Source organism: Scyliorhinus torazame, chromosome 17 (genome assembly GCF_047496885.1).
Source record: "Scyliorhinus torazame isolate Kashiwa2021f chromosome 17, sScyTor2.1, whole genome shotgun sequence".
NCBI lineage: Eukaryota > Metazoa > Chordata > Chondrichthyes > Carcharhiniformes > Scyliorhinidae > Scyliorhinus > Scyliorhinus torazame.
This window is the reverse complement of record NC_092723.1, coordinates 133,300,301-133,318,557: the sequence shown is the minus strand read 5'-3', so window position 1 is coordinate 133,318,557 and position 18,257 is coordinate 133,300,301. Positions and strand designations below refer to the sequence as shown.

Below are 18,257 nucleotides of genomic sequence, written 5' to 3'. Positions count from 1 at the left end.
GTTGCGGCGGTGGTTACTCAGCAATTTATGATTTCGGACCATGCCCATACTTTGCTGTTTTGGTACTAGAAAGCAGTCCCTTCCCAGCGACCGCCATGGAGTTTGGATATGGCATTATTAGTGGTCAAGAGATTTTGTGAAGCTTGTCCCTCACCATTGGGGAATGTGAGTCTTTCTCACCTTCTTCTACGTATGGAAAGTCTTGAAGGTGGTTATCAGGGGGCTGGGGGGGGGGGAGATAACTTCCCAAAAAGTGCACATGGTAAAGACAGCAAGGGCGGAGCAGAGGAGGCTGGTGAAATCCATTCTTGAGGTGAACCACCAGTACTCGCTTGGCCCAACCCCGGAGTTGTTGCAAGTTTGAAAAAGCTGCAGACACAATTTGAACTATTGTCAATGGATGGGACGGTGGGCCAGTTGTGACGCTCGAGGGTATGTTTTATGACTATGGGAGGCCAGTCGCCTCGTTACTCATTAGCTGAGGCAATAGGAGGCTTCCGGGAGATGGTACAGGTACATGACAAGTGGCAGCCTGGTTTCCACCCCCCCTCGGGTCAATGCGGCTTTTGAAACATTCTATCGGGATTTCTATACATCGGAGCATCTGGCTGAGGGTTCGATCATGGCTGATTTTTTGGGGGGATAGATTATCCATTCCAGCTGTGGAGCGGGGGGGAAGAGGCATGAGGAGTTGGAATCCCTATCGGGCCCAGAGGAAAATATGAAGTGCACTGGGTTGATGCAGACTGGTAGAGGTCCTGACTACTTCCCCATTGAATTTTATAAGAAGTTTACAGAGCAAAGGCTACCTCCTAATTCTAGACATGTTTAATGATTCATTATCCTGGTGTTCGTTGCCCTCTACCCTTGCACAGACTTCTATCTCCTTGATCCGAAAGAAAGACAAAGACCCAACTGAGTGTGGATTGTTTCGACCTATTTCACTTTTAAATGGAGATGTTAAGCTCCTTGCCAAAGTACTAGCACTGCGGCTGGAGCCCTGCCCTCCAGAGGTGATCTCTGAAGACCAGACAGGCTTTGTTAAGGGTCGGCAATTGTCGGCCAGTATTCATCGTCTTCTAAATGTTGTCCTTTCCCCCTCCTCGGTGCCGGAGGTGATTGTTTCCCTAGATGCCGAGAAAGCATTTGACAGAGTGGAGTGGGAATATCTCTTTGAGATTCCTGTGAGGTTTGGATTTGGACAAAAGTTTATATCCTAGATTAATTTACTGTATAGGCTCCCATCTACTAATGCTCACACGAATGCTTTGCTTCCTGCTAAATAGGGGCTCGAGGCAGGGATGCGCATTGCCTCTGCTCCTGTTTGCTTTGGCTCTCGAACCACTTGCCATAGCACTGAGATCTTCTGTTCAATGGAGGGGGAGAAATCGCGGAAGTGTGGAGCGTAGGGTGTCCCTGTACGCAGATTGCTTGCTTTTTTACAATATGGACCCAGCATGCACTATGGATGAGATAATGAAGTTGCTTGGTAGTTTTGGCTCCTTTTCTGGGTACAAGTTGAATGGCGGAGCAGACACGATGGACCGAATGGCTGGCTTCTCTTGCATCTTATGGTCTTTATTTTTTTGCACTGACGTGCTTGTATCCTAACTTAATGGAGTTGAATTGTGTGGGAACTTTCAGGTTGCTGAGATGGAACGTCATAATTAGAGATTATAATAATAATTATATCATAATAATTAGAGATTACGTCCCTCATCGTGAGGCCATTAAGATGGCAAATTGTAGATTCTGCCCTTTTAATCAATCATTCGGGACTAACACCATCCTCCACTGAGATCCAGAGTCCAGGCGAGCTTTTGTTGCGGAATCTTTCATGGGGATTGGGCGCATCACTATTGGCAAATTGGGGGTTGGCATGTTGGGAGAGAAAAGGGAAAATTTTGGGACAGTTTCCTGATGAGGCTGCTCTTGCATTTGTCTCTAGGGGCATCCCCCAAATATTTCACCCCATTGGAATTATTCCAGCGATGAGGGGTTACATTTATGTGGATGGTCTGAAGAGCTGGCATGGTTCTCCGAGCAGAGAAGTCTAAAGGGAGACTTGATGGAGCTGCTGAAAATAATAAAGCGTTTAGATAAAGGAAATAAGGAAAAACTTTCCAATGTTTGAAGGGTCAATGACTGATCAGCAAAAGAACCAGTGGCAATGTGAGGAAAAAACATTTTTACAGTGGTTAGGATTTGGAATGCGTTGCTTGATGTGGGTGGTTGGTACAGATTCAATAGCAGCCTTAAAAAGGTATTTGGATAGATACTTGAAGGAGAACAAATTGCAAGGGTATGGAGAAAGAGCAGCACAGTGGGAATAACTGAATTGCTTTTTGAAAGCACTGGCATAGAATCAACGGGCCAAATGATTCGACTCTCTTAGGCTGATGATGGATGATAGCTGTGATTATGCTGAAGACTTAAAACTGCGACCTGGGAACGGGCTTCCTGTCTGCTTTCTTGCCAACAGGAACTATTTGGTCTGGGAGGAAACTTTTTAAGGGAACAGAGAAAGGCAATATGCCCACCAATTTTAGGCCTGTGGGAAATAATTAATGACTGAACTGAACATTGAAATAGAAATTTAAGTTGATAAAATACTATTTGTGTTGAATCAGTTTTGTTTCTGGAATATCTTGCTCATTTTTGTATTTCTCCACTAAATGCAGCGGTGTATGTACCTAGATTTGATTTGCTAGTTCCCATTGGTGCCCTAGATTTCTTTGCATCCTAATTTCCTTTTTCATTTAATTCACACTCTCCATTTCATGGCTACTATTTTGTTTTTTCAATAAATCATTCCAGTCTTTCACTCCCATATGGGATGATTCAAAAAAACATCAATGAGTATTGCTGTGTACTCCCTAGATTTCAATAATGACGGTGAGATGAATTGCATCTGACATCATTTTCTGTGTGTGAGGAAAATATTCGAACCACCTCAAACTGAGATCCAAGTGTAAATCTCTTTCTCCTTACTGTATCAGTTGTTCGCAGCTGATGGTGATTAATCATTGACATAATTAGACTGATGTCCTAAAACTATTGCCAAGGTATTCCATTTTGTTAAAAGTTTCGACTATCAAAGGGATGTATTGATTTTCTTTTCAATGAGGGCTGGTGGAAAAGAAAGAGACTCCTGATAGATACAATGTGTGAGGTTCAGAAACAGCCTACGTTGCTGCTTGGTACCCCACTGTCGCAGAGCACAAATAGTAGAGTGGAAGAAGTAATTTAGAAAGATATATGTGCAGTTTGGTTTAAAAATGAGTTCTCAATATAAATTGGAACAAAATACAGCATTTAACTGAATTTCTGATCTTGCCTCACTCATGGAAATATCAGGAATGAGATTTCTCCAATCTTCACAGGTTTGGCCTCATGCTCTTATTCAATGGGGATTGTGCAGGACCGTAATATAGGATGTGGTCTACCTGCCAGGCTGCGCCCAAAAAGCAGCACCCCGCGGTGCAACGTAGCCGGTAAATGCTGGGAGACCCCACTCCTGGGATCTACCTGGCTCGCCATGCCTTACGAGATCTAACACAATCTCGCGTGACATTGCGATGTGAAGCCTGTCCATTGTGGGCAGGATCACTTTTTGTCAAATCTGCATATTTGGCTCGCTCTAATATGCAGTTCCCTGAGGTAACCAAGGCGTTGAGATCTATCCCCTTTGCCTTGGAGGCATCGGGCGAGCCCCGTTCAGTAGTCTCCACAAACAGGGACCAGACGGAACAATACTCGTGGGAGTCTCCGAGGAGATCCCCAGGTGCTTGCCCTCTGGCAGGGTGGCACCCTGGCACTGCTGATGCCAGCTTGGCATTGCCATGGCCCAGGTGGCAGTGCCAGCTGGAAGCGCCAAACAGGTTTTTGTGTGCAGCGGGAGTGAACCAGGGTGTTGCCCTGCACAGGTGTGTGTGTGTGGGGTGGGGGAGGGGTGGGGGGTGAGGATCCCCTATTTGTCAGTTGGGGCTTGCCGGTTGGGGGGTGTTCGGGGGTCGAGTGGGGGACTCCAGATATCGGAGTCATTTAAAAACGACGCCCCGATCTCTCCTTGCAATGAGGAATTAGGTGAGCAGGGCACTTCAGTGCAAAGAATGGGACTAAGTGCGGCCTAAGCCACACTTTCCCCGCTGAGGCCCCAAACCTAACTGGAGTCACGTTAGATAGAGTTATGTTTATCGGCACTGCGAATGCTGGAAAACAACAATGCGGCTAAAAGTGCTCACTATGGGATAGTTCCATTTGATCCAAACATGCCCATAGACCGTCTCCAACAATGTTGCTTTTTCCTTGTGGTCAGGAGAAAATAACAGATTACATTCAGATTTGCCTTCTGGTTTTGAAAGGCAGAAGCTAACGGGCGCTATTCTCGCCCCCACCCACACCGAGTGGGAGAATCGCCGAGGCGCTGCGCGAATCGCGCCATGCCGTCCTGACCCCCGCACGGGATTCTCCCACCCCCCGGAAACCAGCAGCGCGCGATTCGCACCGGGCCGCTCAGAGAACCGACGAGCGACGATTCTCTGGCCCGGATGGGCCGAGCGGCCGCTACGACACGACAGGTTCCCAACGCCGCCGTCCACCCCTGGTCGCTGCCGGCGGGAATGCTGGGGGGGCGGCCTGTGGGGAGGGAGGGGGGCTCCTTCATCGGGGTGGCCTCCAATGGGGTCTGGCCCGCGATCTGGGCACACCGATCGGTGGGCCGGCCTCCTTCCGCGTGCGGCCCCAGGACACCGCCGCCATGTTGGTGAGGGGCCGACGTGCGTAAGACGTTCCCCACGCATGCGCAGGATGGCGCGGCCCAACTGCGCATGTGCAGGATTGGGCTGGCCCAACTGCGCATGCGTGGGTTGGCGCGGCGCCAAGGACGCAGGAGCGGCGTGAACCGCTCCAGTGCCATGCTGGCCTCCTGTGGGGACCAGAATAGGTTGTGCCCGGGCCCTGTTCGCGCCGTCGTGAAACCCGACAGCGTTCGCGACGGCGCAAACACTTGGCCCTCATATCGGAGAAGCGCCCCCTTCAACTTTCAACACTTTTTCTAAAGTGGCAACAAATTTATGTCTTATCTAATCTCTCAAATCTGCTTGCATTGACGTGCTGGGTGAGTTGTTTTGAATCTCGTGGCATTAAATTGTTTTGTTACACATTCTTTAAATAGTCAGGTTGGGTGGATTTCTGGTGACTTCATGTGAGCAGAGGTTGCGTGTGGGGAAGCTCCTACCCAAAGTTTTAGTTTTTCAATATTTATAGCCCGTTCCCAGGGGCATTTTTTTGTATTAATCGGTTTCGGAAGACTGTACATAGGGATGCGATGTCCAAGGCCCAGAAGAAGAACGGTGGTAAGAAGGGGGTGACCGATAATTTGTTGCCGGGTGAGTAGACATTTCAGGCTGAAAAAAAGATGACGGGGGAAGGAGCACAACATGGCTCTGCTCACCTCGGGGTGGATTCTTTGATTGAAGTGATGTCTGGTGAATTTGAAAGGCTGTACACCAGACGTATGGAGATTACGTGAGGAGAAATGATGGCTGTGGTGAGAATGTGGAAGAGGCAATGGCTCTGGCAAAGGCAGCTGTGTCAGAAAATGCAGCTAAATAAGTGAGCAAGGAGATATGTTGAAAGAGATGGAGGAGGCTATGTCGCAGCACAGCGACCAGATTACTTCGATGGTCTAGGAGTTGCGAAGAGTGGCAGAGGTGAATAAAGGACTCAAAGCTAAGGTGGAGGATCTGGAGAACAGGTCAAGGAGGTAAAACCTTTGAATCGTGGGTCTACCAGAGGGAGTGGAGGGCCCGAGGCCGACTGAATACTTCGCAAGAATATTGGTGGAGTTAATGGGGGAAATGTGATCTGGACTGAGGGGAAAGAGTCTGGGCTTAGTCTTAGATTTTTATAGAGTTTTACATTTGTGTAGTGGGGAAGTCGGGGTCTTGGGGTTGGTTGAATGTGTGAGGGTAGTCAGGTTGTGTTGAGAGTTTGTTATAATTATTTTGGATTTGGGGGGCTATGTGCACTAACTTCGGGGGTAGTTGGGGGGGGTGCTTGAGCAGGTTTTGATGGGCTTGGGGGGCATGAAAGGGAGCAGGAGCAAAGTGATACTGGGTGAAGGTTGATATGGGGGAGTAGATGGGGTTTTGAGGGGGGGGGCGAGTGTTGTTCAATGGTAACAAAAAGATGGGGCGGGTTAGGCCTCAGGACCCGGAGATAAGATCGTGGTGGATAAGAAGGGTGGTGGGGATGAGAGACCCCCCGCCCATGTCAGAATAGTAACGTGATTGGGTTAGGACCGGTGGAAAGATCAATGGTTTTCACACATTTGAAGGGCTTAAAGGATGATGTAGTGATACTGCAAGAGACACATCTGCGGGTGTAAGATCAGGTGAGGCTTAGGAAGGGCTGGGTGAGTCGGGTGTTTCATTCGGGGTTTGACAGTAGGACTTGGGGTGTGGCGATACTGGTAGGCAAGAGGGTATGGCTCCAGATGGAGACGGTGGTGGTGGATCAGGGAGGCAGGTATGTCATAGTGACAGGTGCGTTGGAGGGTAGGCTGGTGGCATTAGTGAGCGCATAAGGTCTCAATTGGGATGATGCGGGGTTGAAAAAAAGGTGTTGGGTGCTATCCTGGATTTGGATACCCATGAGCTGTGATAGTAGGGGGAAACGAGGGGCGAGATTCTCCGACCCCCCCGCCGGGTCAGAGAATCGGCGGGGTCTGCCGTGAATCCCGCCCCCGCCGAATATCCGGTGCCGGAGAATTCGGCAACCGGCGGGGGCGGGATTCACGCCGCGCCGGTTGGTGCCCTTCCCCCCGGTGATTCTCCGGCCCGGATGGGCCGAAGTCCCGCTGCTAGAATGCCTGTCCCGCCGGCGTGGATTAAACCACCTCTCTTACCGGCGGGACAAGGCGGTCTCCGGGGTCCTGAGGGGGGCGCGGGGCGATCTGGCCCCGGGAGGTGCCCCCACGGTGGCCTGGCCCGCGATCGGGGCCCACCGATCTGCGGGCGGGCCTGTGCTGTGGGGGCACTCTTTTCCTTCCGCCTTCGCCACGGTCTCCACCATGGCGGAGGCGGAAGAGACTCCCTCCACTGCGCATGTGCGGGGATGCCGTGAGCGGCCGCTGACGCTCCCGCCCATGCGCCGCCCGGCAATGTCATTTCCACGCCAGCTAACGGGGCACCAAAGGCCTTTCCCGCCAGCTGGCGGGGCAGAAATCAGTCCGCCGCAGGCCTATCCCCTCAAGGTTAGGGCTCGGCTGCTCAAGGGGCGGAGGATTCCGCACCTTTGGGGCGGCGCGATGCCGGACTGACTCGCGCCATTTTTGGCGCCGGTCGGCGGACATCGCGCCGATTACGGAGAATTGCGGCCATGGTGTTGGACTCAAAGGGGGACAAGTCCCAGCCGCGCTTGCTGTCCCAATTTTGGGGTGGGGGGGGGGCGAAAGCGTTGGCTGGGCTTAGCGGGGTGCTAGGAGCGGTAGATGCATGGAGGGTCCTACATCCAGACGTGCGGGAGTATTCTTTTTTCTTCTCGGTGCACAAGGTGTACTCAAGAATTGACTTCTTCATAGTGGGAAAGATCCAATTGGCTGAGATTCAGAGATCTAATTACTCAGCAATTGTGATTTCCGATCATGCCCCACACTGGATGGATGTGGTACTAGAAAAGGGGGTAGCTCAGAGGCCATGGTGGAGAATGGATGTGGGTTACTAGCAGACCGGAGCTTGTGTTGGAAGATTGGAACGGTGATCAAGGAGTATGCGATGTTTAATTGTACGGGGGAGGTCTCTCAATCGGTGGTCTGGGAGGCGTTGAAGGTGGTAGTATGGGGCGAAGTAATCTCATTTAAGACCATGGAAGATAGAGCGGAGAGGGAAGAACGTCATAAACTGATGAGGAGATTTTGGAAATGGATGGGAAACTCACTGAGGGTGTGGACCCAGGTCTCCTGGTTAAGAGGAAGGAGCTACAAGCGAAGTTCGATCAGCTGTCCACGAGGAAAGCGGATCATCAGCTAAGAAAGGTGAAAGGGGCAGCATGAGTATGGGGAGAAGGCTGGACGCATGATGGTGGGCCAACTCCGAAGGGAGGCAACGGAGAAGGAGATAGTTTTGATATGGACTAAAGCGGGGAAGTTGGTTGTGGCACCGGAGCAGATTAATGAGGTTTTGTAGACCTCTTTGGAGACCTATATACGGAGGGGGGGGGGGGGGTGGGGGGGATAGTTGCCATTCCCCTTGGCAACATCTCACTTTAAGTATCTGGGGGTGCAGATGGCTCGGGACTTGGCAGGGCTCAGGAAATTTAACTTTACTAGTTTAGTGGGGGGTTAAAGGCTGATTTGGTACGGTGGGATAATCTCCCTTTGCCATTGGCAGGCCGGGTAAGGGCTGTCGAAATGAATGTGTTGCCACGGTTCCTGTTTCTGTTCCAGTTTTTGCTGGTCTTTCTAAATTGTTCTTCACAGGGGTGGATAAGTTGATCTCATTCATTTGAGGTGGGGGAAGGCCCTCAGAATTAAAGAGATGATATTACAGAGGAGAAGGCGAAAGGGGGGGACTAGGCCTCCCGAACTTGCTTTACTATTATTGGGCGGCAAATGCTGAGAAGGTGAGAGGAAAGGCAATGCAGGTAATGATGGAGGTGGGCTCTTGTAGGGGGTCGGGTTGCGGGCATTGCCGATGGCACCGCTCCCAATGGCCCCAGGAAAGTATTCGGAGTGTCAGATGGTGGTGGCCACATTGAGGATTTGGAGACAGTTTAGGCTACAATTGTTTAGGAGACAATTTGAGGGCTGGGTCGGGGGGATGCCAATTGGGAGGTTGAGGGCTGGGCCAGGGGGGATGCCAATTAGGGGGAATCGCATGTTCGGTCCAGGAAGGATGGATGTGAGGTTGGGAAGAGAAGGGTATCAGCATAATGAAGGATTTGTTTCTTGGGGGACGATTTGCGAGTCTAGAAGAGTTGGGAGAGAAATACAGATTGACACAGAGAAAGGGCTGATGGTGGTGTGTAGGGCTCACCTCACTAAATCAAGAGTGAGCCGGCTGTCGTGGGGGTAGAGGATGCCTACGAGCGATGTGGGAGGAGCCCCGCAAATCATGTTCGCGTGTTTTGGTCCTGCCCAAAACTAATTTTTGGAGGTCGATATTCAGGAAAGTTTCAGCGGTCCTGCATTTGGATGTGAAACCCGGCTCCCAAGAAGCCATTCTCATGGTTTTGGACCAGCTCAAGCTGCAGGCGGGCGCAGGACGGATGTCTTAACCTTTGCCCCATTGATCGCTCGAATGCAGGTTTTGTTGTGGAGGTCAGCCTCTTTACCCTGCGCCTCGGCATGACTAGGCAATTTACTGGAGTTTTTGTCCCTAGGGAAGGTAAAGTTCGAACTGAGGGGGATGAAGGAGGGTTTGTTTATTATGCATTTTCAGGAATTGTTTACCGTTGATTATTGAGGGGGGAAGCTGGGGGCGGGTACGTCTTGTTTGTTTGCTTGTATGTTAGGGGGTTGCATGGGCTGTTTGGGTGTTGTATTATGAAAATGTTGAAAATTTGTTGAATAAAAATACTTATTTTTTTTTAAATCAGGTAGGTTGAGACTAATAGGAAATCTTTTGAAATCTTAAAAAGAAAATTCAAATTGCTATGGATTTTTTCCTAAAAGTGTAATTGTTCTGTTTCAGCTTTTTGAACGAAGATGAGTAGAAGTGAAAGTGAAATGTTCGAGATAAATCTAATTTTGTTATCCATGAGATATCCTTTAGCTGTGGAAATGCCAGCTGCTGATGTTACAAATACTTTTTTTTAATTTCAGAGAGGAGATGATGCAGAAGAAGGAGTAACAAGTGAAGGTAAATTGCTTATCTGGTATCTTCATAAGCTGTAGTTTGCAGTCTGTTTTAGTTAAGATTTTAATCTACTAACCTCATATATAGTGTCAGTGTGTACGTTCAGGATTTCTTATCATATTGTCTGTTCATAAACCCTAGAAATAATCAGTGAGGGCAGAGAGATTGGAGCACCAACATGCTGTTCTGGTGATTCTCCACAGAGGTGAGTTCACAGGCTTGGTTGTGCCATTGGCAAAGAGGCTAAACAGAGTCAACACATATTCCCAAAGGGAAGGAAAACTGACAGGTGAGTCTCGCTGGGTGACTCTCCCATGCTCACTTGCAGCTGCTTCGAGGGGCAGTGGTGTAGGAGCAGGTCAGTTGCCCATGTTCCCACCAAGGGCTGATGCATGACTATAGGATGAACCAAAAAAAACAACTGTTTTTAAGAACACATCAAATCTTACATTTAATTCAAATATGTACTTTGTTTTCAGAATTTGATAAATTTTTGGAAGAAAGAGCAAAAGCAGCAGAGAGAGTCCCAAACCTGCCTTCCCCTCCCTGCAGTAACTCCACTTATCTGGCAGTGCCTGCTGAAAGCATAAAGAAACCGGATCGTTCCAAGGATACTCTATTTGCTTTATAACTGACGTGTGTATTTCTGGCTGTATGTATGTGTATATGTTTCATCTGTTATTGGCAGGTGCTGCTGTACAGTTTGCTATGGCTTCTCAATACATGGCTGGTGATGCGGTTTTGTGCATTTCCTTTTATTCTCACCCCACCCCTCAACCAAATAATTCATCAACTGGTGTGCACTCTTCAGTTTAAAACTGACATTTTAAAAATCCATTTGCTTTTAATGTTCTCGACAGAATGTATTGTGCACATATGTTATTGTTGGGTGAATTGGACATTCTGAATTCTCCCTCAGTGTACCCGAACAGGTGCCGGAGTGTGGCGATTAGGGGATTTTCACAGTAACTTCATTGCAGTGTTAATGTAAGCCTACTCGTGAAACTCTTAGAGATTATTGTATAATTGGACTTGCCAAAGGGAATTGAACCAACTGGCTGTTTTGGCATTATTACAAAGTATTCATTCTTAAAATAAAATTTCAGCGAGTGTGCTATTTTTTTAAAACTAGTTTCACTGGCCTGTTCTGTTGGGACATAGCACCTTGTACAATGCAATAGGCATCATAGAGTTTTCTGTATGATAAGGCACATTAGAGAAATTCTCAAGTGTATTGTAAACTATATTTTAGTGCTAAAATATACTAATTATATTAAATGTGTAACACTAAAATGCAATGTGTTTCAGCTAGAACTGCAATGGGAATGTGCACTAAATGCAGGATGAACCCTGGTGTAGCCAAATGAGGATGATGATTGCTGCACAAGCATCCGCTTGTGCATGCTTTATATGAAGCAAACTGGTTAAAATGACATTTCTGAAGTGGGTGTGTTGTCTTATTTTATTTTAGTCAAGTTCTGCTAGCTCGGTGTGGGACGTTTTGCCCCACCGAGGAGCAGTGTTTTTCCTGTAACCATTGTTGAAACAACTCATCAACCGCTGGGAGACACGTCTATCGTCTGTGAGACAAGATAAGCATTTATACAGTAAGGCTTTACGGAGATAAAATCCTGCCTCCTGAAGTCAGTTACGTGTAAATCTTGATATTTACTTTGGGTTTGTTGGTAGGGGAGAAGAAAAGTTGTAGGTCCTGTCCCACTTTCACCTGCAAGTTGGGTTGTATACAAGTAAGCAAAATCATTTGTCCTATCCAACTAATTCTTCCATAGAAACCTACTGCTGCAGTACCTAACCATCTCTTTGGGGGGAGGCAGTTGACTTGCCAATATTGTCGCTGGACTAGTAATCCAGACACCCAGATTCTGGGGACTCGGGTTTAAATCCCACCACTGCAGATGATGAAATTTCAATTCAATTTTTTTTTTAAATCTGGAATTTAAAGTTTAAAGATGACGATGATCTGTCGTCCTTACCTGGTCTGGACTACATGTGACTCCAGATCCACAGCAATGTGGTTGACTCTTAAATGCCCTCCGGGATGGGCAATAAATGCTGGCCCAGCCAGTGACACCCACATCCCATGAACGGATAAAACAAAATTATGATTCCAAAGTTTCATCCTCCATTTCCCTATCTGTAAGACTATTCCAAATATTAATCCCTCGCCTGCCTTTACCATTACAATTTTGTATCCATGCCTCTTTGTCCTAAATTTGTGCTCCAGATTTGCCTTCTCTGGTTTCTGTAAGATCCCTTCTTATTCACCTTTTTGCAAGGCTGGGGAGTCTGGGATTTTTGGGGGGTTCTTTGGTACTTAAATCAGACCTTTGTGTTTTTTTTTGAAGTTCGGGTTCTTGGCTGTTCCAGCTGTACATTTATCCAGCTGACCATGAGGTGACTGGCATGGTAGTAAGAGTTGCAGGTGCTGGAGATGGAAGATTGGAGCAATCATTATGTCACATTGCTATTGATTCTTTTCAGTTTGTATCGCAGTGACGGTACGTGTGGGAAAAACACCAGCAGTGCAATTAGAAATTTTATCCTTCCCAAACTTGGGTTGCTTTTACTGATTTTTTTTTTTTGAGCAGTAAAGCAAAAGGGTGAAATTGTTTTCATTAATAATGCAATGAAGTAAGAGTTTTACAAGTGCATTGGCTGATTTTCACCCCCCACCCCCCCTATTGTTTATTGGTAACATTGACTTAAATGAGTCAATTGATAACACTGGATGCTCCCATTTGTGGTTGAGACCTACAAACATCAAGGCTCTAAGCTCTGGAATTCTCTTCCTAAGACTGTTTGCTTCTCTAAACTCTTAGAAGAGCCTCCTTGAAACTTCTCAAACTATTAAGTCCCCTGACTTGATATGTCATCCTTTGGCTTGGTGTCTATTTTTGTCTCATTACACGCCTCCTAACTTTTCCTACATTGAAAGAGCTATGAAAATCCACGATACTGTTGTTTTTTTCGAATGAATGTATGTATTTTCTGAAAAATCCACAGAATGTAATTCTACACGCTTTATCTAAAGCATTATGAACCTTTTCAATTTTAGGCCTTAACCCCTTTGCCCTTCTCCCCACCCACTTTCTGTCTCACAATGCATCTAGGTTTTAAGTCTAGAAAATCACTTGACATCCATCGGTGTTTTTACATTTGGTGTTTTGTAGTTCGGGTTGTGGGAGAATCATAGAATTTCATCATAGAATTTTCAGTGCAGAAGGAGGCCATTCGGCCCATCGAGTCTGCACCGGCTCTTGGAAAGAGCACCCCACCCAAGGTCAACAATTCCACCCTATCCCCATAACCCAGTAACCCCACCCAACACTAAGGGCAATTTTGGACACTAAGGGCAATTTATCATGGCCAATCCACCTAACCTGCACATCTTTGGACTGTGGGAGGAAACCGGAGCACCCGGAGGAAACCCACGCACACACTGGGAGGATGTGCAGACTCCGCACAGACAGTGACCCAACCGGAATCGAACCTGGGACCCTGGAGCTGTGAAACAATTGTGCTAACCACTATGCTACCGTGCTGGGTTGAATGATGGGTTCATGTGATCAATAATTCACCGGAGCAACTTTATATGTAATAATCCATGCCATCTGCATTGCATTCACCCGTTTGTTCACAGTAAGATAATGACCTGACCCACCCACTGTCATGCTCTTTGTCCTGGCATGTGGGTAAAGAGAAGACCATGATTATTTTCTCAAATTACATAGTACCACATTTAATGTGATGGCTTATAACAGTAACTTCATTGAAGCCTACTTGTGACAATAAGCGATTATTATTATTTAACCAATTTTTATCTATAATCAGGTTTGCTAAATGATTCATCAAGATGATGAGCTGTGGAAACATTAAAAGCCCAACTTTGGTGGTACGATGGCGCAGTGGTTAGCACTGCTGCCTATGGCACTGAGGACCCGGGTTTGATCTCGGCCCCAGGTCTCTGTCCTTGTGGAGTGTGCACATTTTCCCAGTGTCTGCGTGGCTTTTGCCCCCACAACCCAAAGAGGTGCACGTTGGATGAATTGGTCACGCTAAATTGCTCCTTAATTGGAAAAAAATAATTGGGTACTCATCAGTGTTATAATTTTGAAAGTTGTCTTCTCCACAAAACTCTCAACAATTTTAAATCCAAAATGATACTCAGCAGGTGCTGGATATCCAAAGTAAAAGCACACAACAGGTCAGGCAACATTCACCAAGAGCATTTCTGATGAAAAGCCATTGAAACATTACCTCTCTACAGATGTAATCTGCCCTGCTGAAGCTTTCCTGCATTTCTGTTTTTATTTTAACTATTTCAAATGTTTCATTTAATCTTTTACGCATTCTCAAACTCTAAATATTCTACACTGCAAAAGTATTTCAAACACCAAATGATACAAAGTAAAACAAAAGTAATTCAGAGTCTCACCTATTTAGTTTGTACCCTAATTCAGGGATGCACAAATTTGTGCAGTTGTGTGATGAATTGTCTAGTTTGCCATACAATTCAAGTAAATGTATCTATGTATGGTTGGGGTTAGCATCTGTATGTTATACATGGTTGGGTAGTTAGTGTTCTCCTTTTATAATGAAACATCAATTCCTGAATCTTATTTTTCACAACACAATTGCTAAGTTTAGTAATAAAAATAAATACATTTTTTCTTCTCTTGATCAGTGCTCTGACCCATAAAGAACTGGTGTAAGATTGACAAAATGTAGTTATGTCTAACTCGCTGGTCATTTAGTTTTCCATAGATGAGATACCAGTGTTTCGGGTACTGGTCTGTTGTTAGACACTGTGGCTGTTAAATTAGCGTTGTGTTGAGTTTTCGGATCTATTTTACCATAGAAGTACGAACTCTAAGGTGGGATATGTGGTTACTTATATTAAGCACCTAAGGTTTCTTTGCAGAGCAGTTCCCAATTAAACTGCCAAAGTAACATTAACAGGCTTTGCTGGCAGAAGCTCTGTTTGTTGCTTTGCAACCCAATAGAAGTATTTTGCTTAGCGTTTGTATACTCCCATTCATGGCTGCTGATATAACATCTCAGTCGGGGTCAAAGTTAATAAAACAAAAGAAGGAATCCCCACCATGATGTGTGAATATCCAGATCTGTTAAATTGAGGCTTTGGAGATGTTTTGATTAATGCAGTTTCTTATCTCCCATCCACAAGTTTGCTCCATCTCTCAGATTTGCTGATGGATAATTTAGAAACTTTGTTTCTTTCCCCTTTCCAGGTGAGTGGGATAGATTATACTGGCTTGGGATGCAAAATCCACTCTCTTGATTTGTGAATTAAGTGCTGAATCACTTGAAGCTGCCCAGGAGCTTAAACATAAATCTAGTTCCTTTCTATGGCATTACATCATTGTGAAGTAATTATTGTAGCAAACAAAAACTGGAAAAACAGCCCTGCAGATACAGATAAGAGTATTGTACCATCCTGGAGGAACATTTTTCAACGGTATTAAAGGGTTAGCAACTGTTAATATGAATATTAATGTACAGTTTAATGGATCTATTGTAAAAAGATGCTTGCGGTAACAGAAATTCTGATACTTTATTAAGTAGACAATGTGTTGATAGTATGTGGTATGTATAATTTGATAAACCTGCCAAACATGTTAATGTAATAAAAGTGATATGTACATGCAACTATTAGCAATGGAATTGAAATGTAATATTTCTCATTGTTGGGAAGCATTAAACTCCTTAATATCAATGGTGTTTGTTAACACCAATCTGATCATCTCAAATAGTGTAGTAATTATTAACGACCCCAAGCAAATGCAATTAACATTGCCTCCTTCCTGGACTGTAGGCCTTCTGGGTGTTGCCACTTGCACAGTAGTAGAAAAGCCCTTCTGATTTGCAAATCCCTTCACCCGCATGCTTGTTAAAGGAATGGGTTGAAAGTGTGAGCATTTTGTAACAGTTAACTTGTACTTTCACAGATCCTTATGATTATGCAGTGGTGAGTTTTCATTACCAGCCTTTCAGCTTGGAGAATGGTTAGATGTTTTGGAGTTTTCTTTAATTTTGATCTGTTGGGACACATATATTGAGTTGGTACCCGTTATCCATTATTAAAGCTATTGTAAATTTGCAGGTACTGTTTAAAATATAAGGATTATGGATGCTGCAAGTAACGATTGGATCTCTGTTACTGAACAGTGGTACAAAAAAAATAATTAACAGATAAACATTGTAAATGTGCGACTAATTTGTTCACTTGTCTCGTGACTTTCTTACATACAATCATCACCAGTATCGAAAACTTAGTTTCAATGTTCTTTTATAACATTACTTGTAAATGCTGCCCAACAGAGAACGTTGTCCTGTGAATGAGCTGGGAATGAAAAAGTTTTGTTTCGTCTTGGGTACTGGGCAGCATACATCCCTTTCTCTTCTGGATCTTTTGGGGGGAGGAGCACAGTGGGGCAGGAGGTGGGTGAATTGGAAATGACTGTTACAAGTAATAAGCAAAATTAATGTGGATACCTTTTCAAAATAATCACAAGGCCATAACACAATCTTTCATTACATTGTTAACCTTCTTCTAAATTTGAGGTTAGTTGGGCAGAGCTATGTTAAGGAAGTTCTAAACTTGATTGGATCCACTGAAGAGGACTTGATAGTACAGAATTCCGAGAAAGAATGGGATTCTGAGATGATTATAAACACTTGCCCTCCAGCCACAAGATGAACTGTTGCTTTGGACATTACATCTGATCATACTTTTAATTGAGCAAAATGTCCAACTGCAAACTGTTCTTTATCGGGCTATGTAAAACAACTTTTTTTTTAAAACTAGGCTAACCAATATAAAACGCTGTAACATTTACTGAATAAAAATGTATAAAGGCACAGTACCTAAAGCTAATATTCTGATATGTTATTCCATTTGTTTGGAGAAATTCAGAAGAGGATGAGAAGGAGCCATACACAACAGCATATAATTATCTCCCCAATCCCACCTCCCCTAGAAGGCTGACACACCTCTCCCACTCCCCACCATGATGTATAAAATGTATTCTGGCCACTGAGATCAGCCATAATCTTATGGAATGGGGAGCCAAATGGTCTACTTCCGCTCATATTTCTTGGTCTTATGTTTTTAACGCCCCCCGAGGCACTGAGTGCACACTAACTGCCTCCAAATGTGTAATCCTGATTTTTATGATTAAGCTCAAAATTATACATGGATTTTTGTCTGAATTTTCTCCATTCTAAGAGGATTATCTTTTATTCCTGACTTAACCATTCAAATTGAGAAATAAAACCCGTTCTATAACTGGGCGTACAACTGGCCCTTGGTGGTGGTTGACCTGTGCAAGGAGTGGCGAGCTGTCAACTTCAAAAAAAATTCAAGAAAATTAAAATATAGTTCTTGAGTTTCTACTTTTAGTAGATGGGAAGGGGATGAATTAAAGAATGAACCCAATTTTTAGTTCCAGGATCTAGTTTGTTTACAAGTAAGATTCATGATTATCATTGCAATTCAGTGGTGGGTTGGTACTGCAGAGAAGTGATTACTTTGTAAAGGCTTGTTAAACTATAACCAACTCAAAATTATGGAGCTTAACAGTGTGACCTTTTCAATTACGTTTTTATAACACCACACATAACCTAGTATACAGTAAGAGCTAAATCCTTGTATGTTAGTCAATGAGCACAGGAATGTAATTTAATGTTTACTTATGAAATTTTGGCATTTCTGGGTTTTGTTTCCACCTAATGAGAATACAATTCATGTATACTTGTCTGTAACCTGGTATTTCACAAATGTGTGTTTCTGCACAGACTTGTGAATTATGTCACATTGTGTAAAGATTGTATGAATGTGTGGTTTGTACTGAACTGTTACTACTATTTAAATTCTGTAGTGCTTGATTCTTGCATGTAATGTTACAAATAAACACTAGTGTGTGCACCTGGTCTTTTTTGCCTTGGTTTTTTGTTCATTGCATAATTGTAAATACTTGTGATTAGAGCTGGTGCATGTATTCTGAATTAGGTGGATGAAGTTTTAATTTGGGAGTTAACATATATTCAAAATTTTCTATTTCAGGAAGTTTCAGCAGTACTTACCCCAGTACCTTTGACTGAGGACATGAGAGAGGAAGAAAGCATCTAATGTATATTTTGCAGGCGCCTTTTGACTGCATTGTTTAATTTGTTGCAAAGTGGTACAGTCGGCCAAATGGTCGTCTCTGCTGCAAAGTTTTCTATGGAAAATAACATAAAGGTGCCAACAAGATTCATAGAATTTGCAGTGCAGAAGGAGGCCATTTGGCCCATCGAGTCTGCACCGGCTCTTGGAAAGAGCACCCTTCCCAACCGCACACCACCCTATCCCCATAA

The 18,257-nt window shown here is 44.9% G+C and overlaps 1 protein-coding gene across 9 annotated transcripts in view; it reads left to right on the top strand.

Annotated features, from left to right (window-relative positions):
• The window catches only part of tom1l2b (target of myb1 like 2 membrane trafficking protein b), a 143,774-nt gene extending 125,943 nt beyond the window's left edge, over nt 1-17,831 (top strand). For 6 of the 9 annotated variants that reach the window (XM_072481070.1, XM_072481064.1, XM_072481063.1 and 3 more), the window contains 2 exons: nt 9,827-9,863; nt 10,340-17,831. In XM_072481070.1, the coding sequence (XP_072337171.1) occupies nt 9,827-9,863; nt 10,340-10,491 (189 nt within the window). In that variant the 3' untranslated portion in view covers nt 10,492-17,831. Of the gene's footprint in view, nt 1-9,826; nt 9,864-10,001; nt 10,066-10,339 lie in introns of all 9 variants that reach the window. The other 3 variants (XM_072481072.1, XM_072481071.1, XM_072481065.1) reach the window with 1 other exon arrangement.
• Nucleotides 17,832-18,257: the final 426 nt, after the last annotated feature.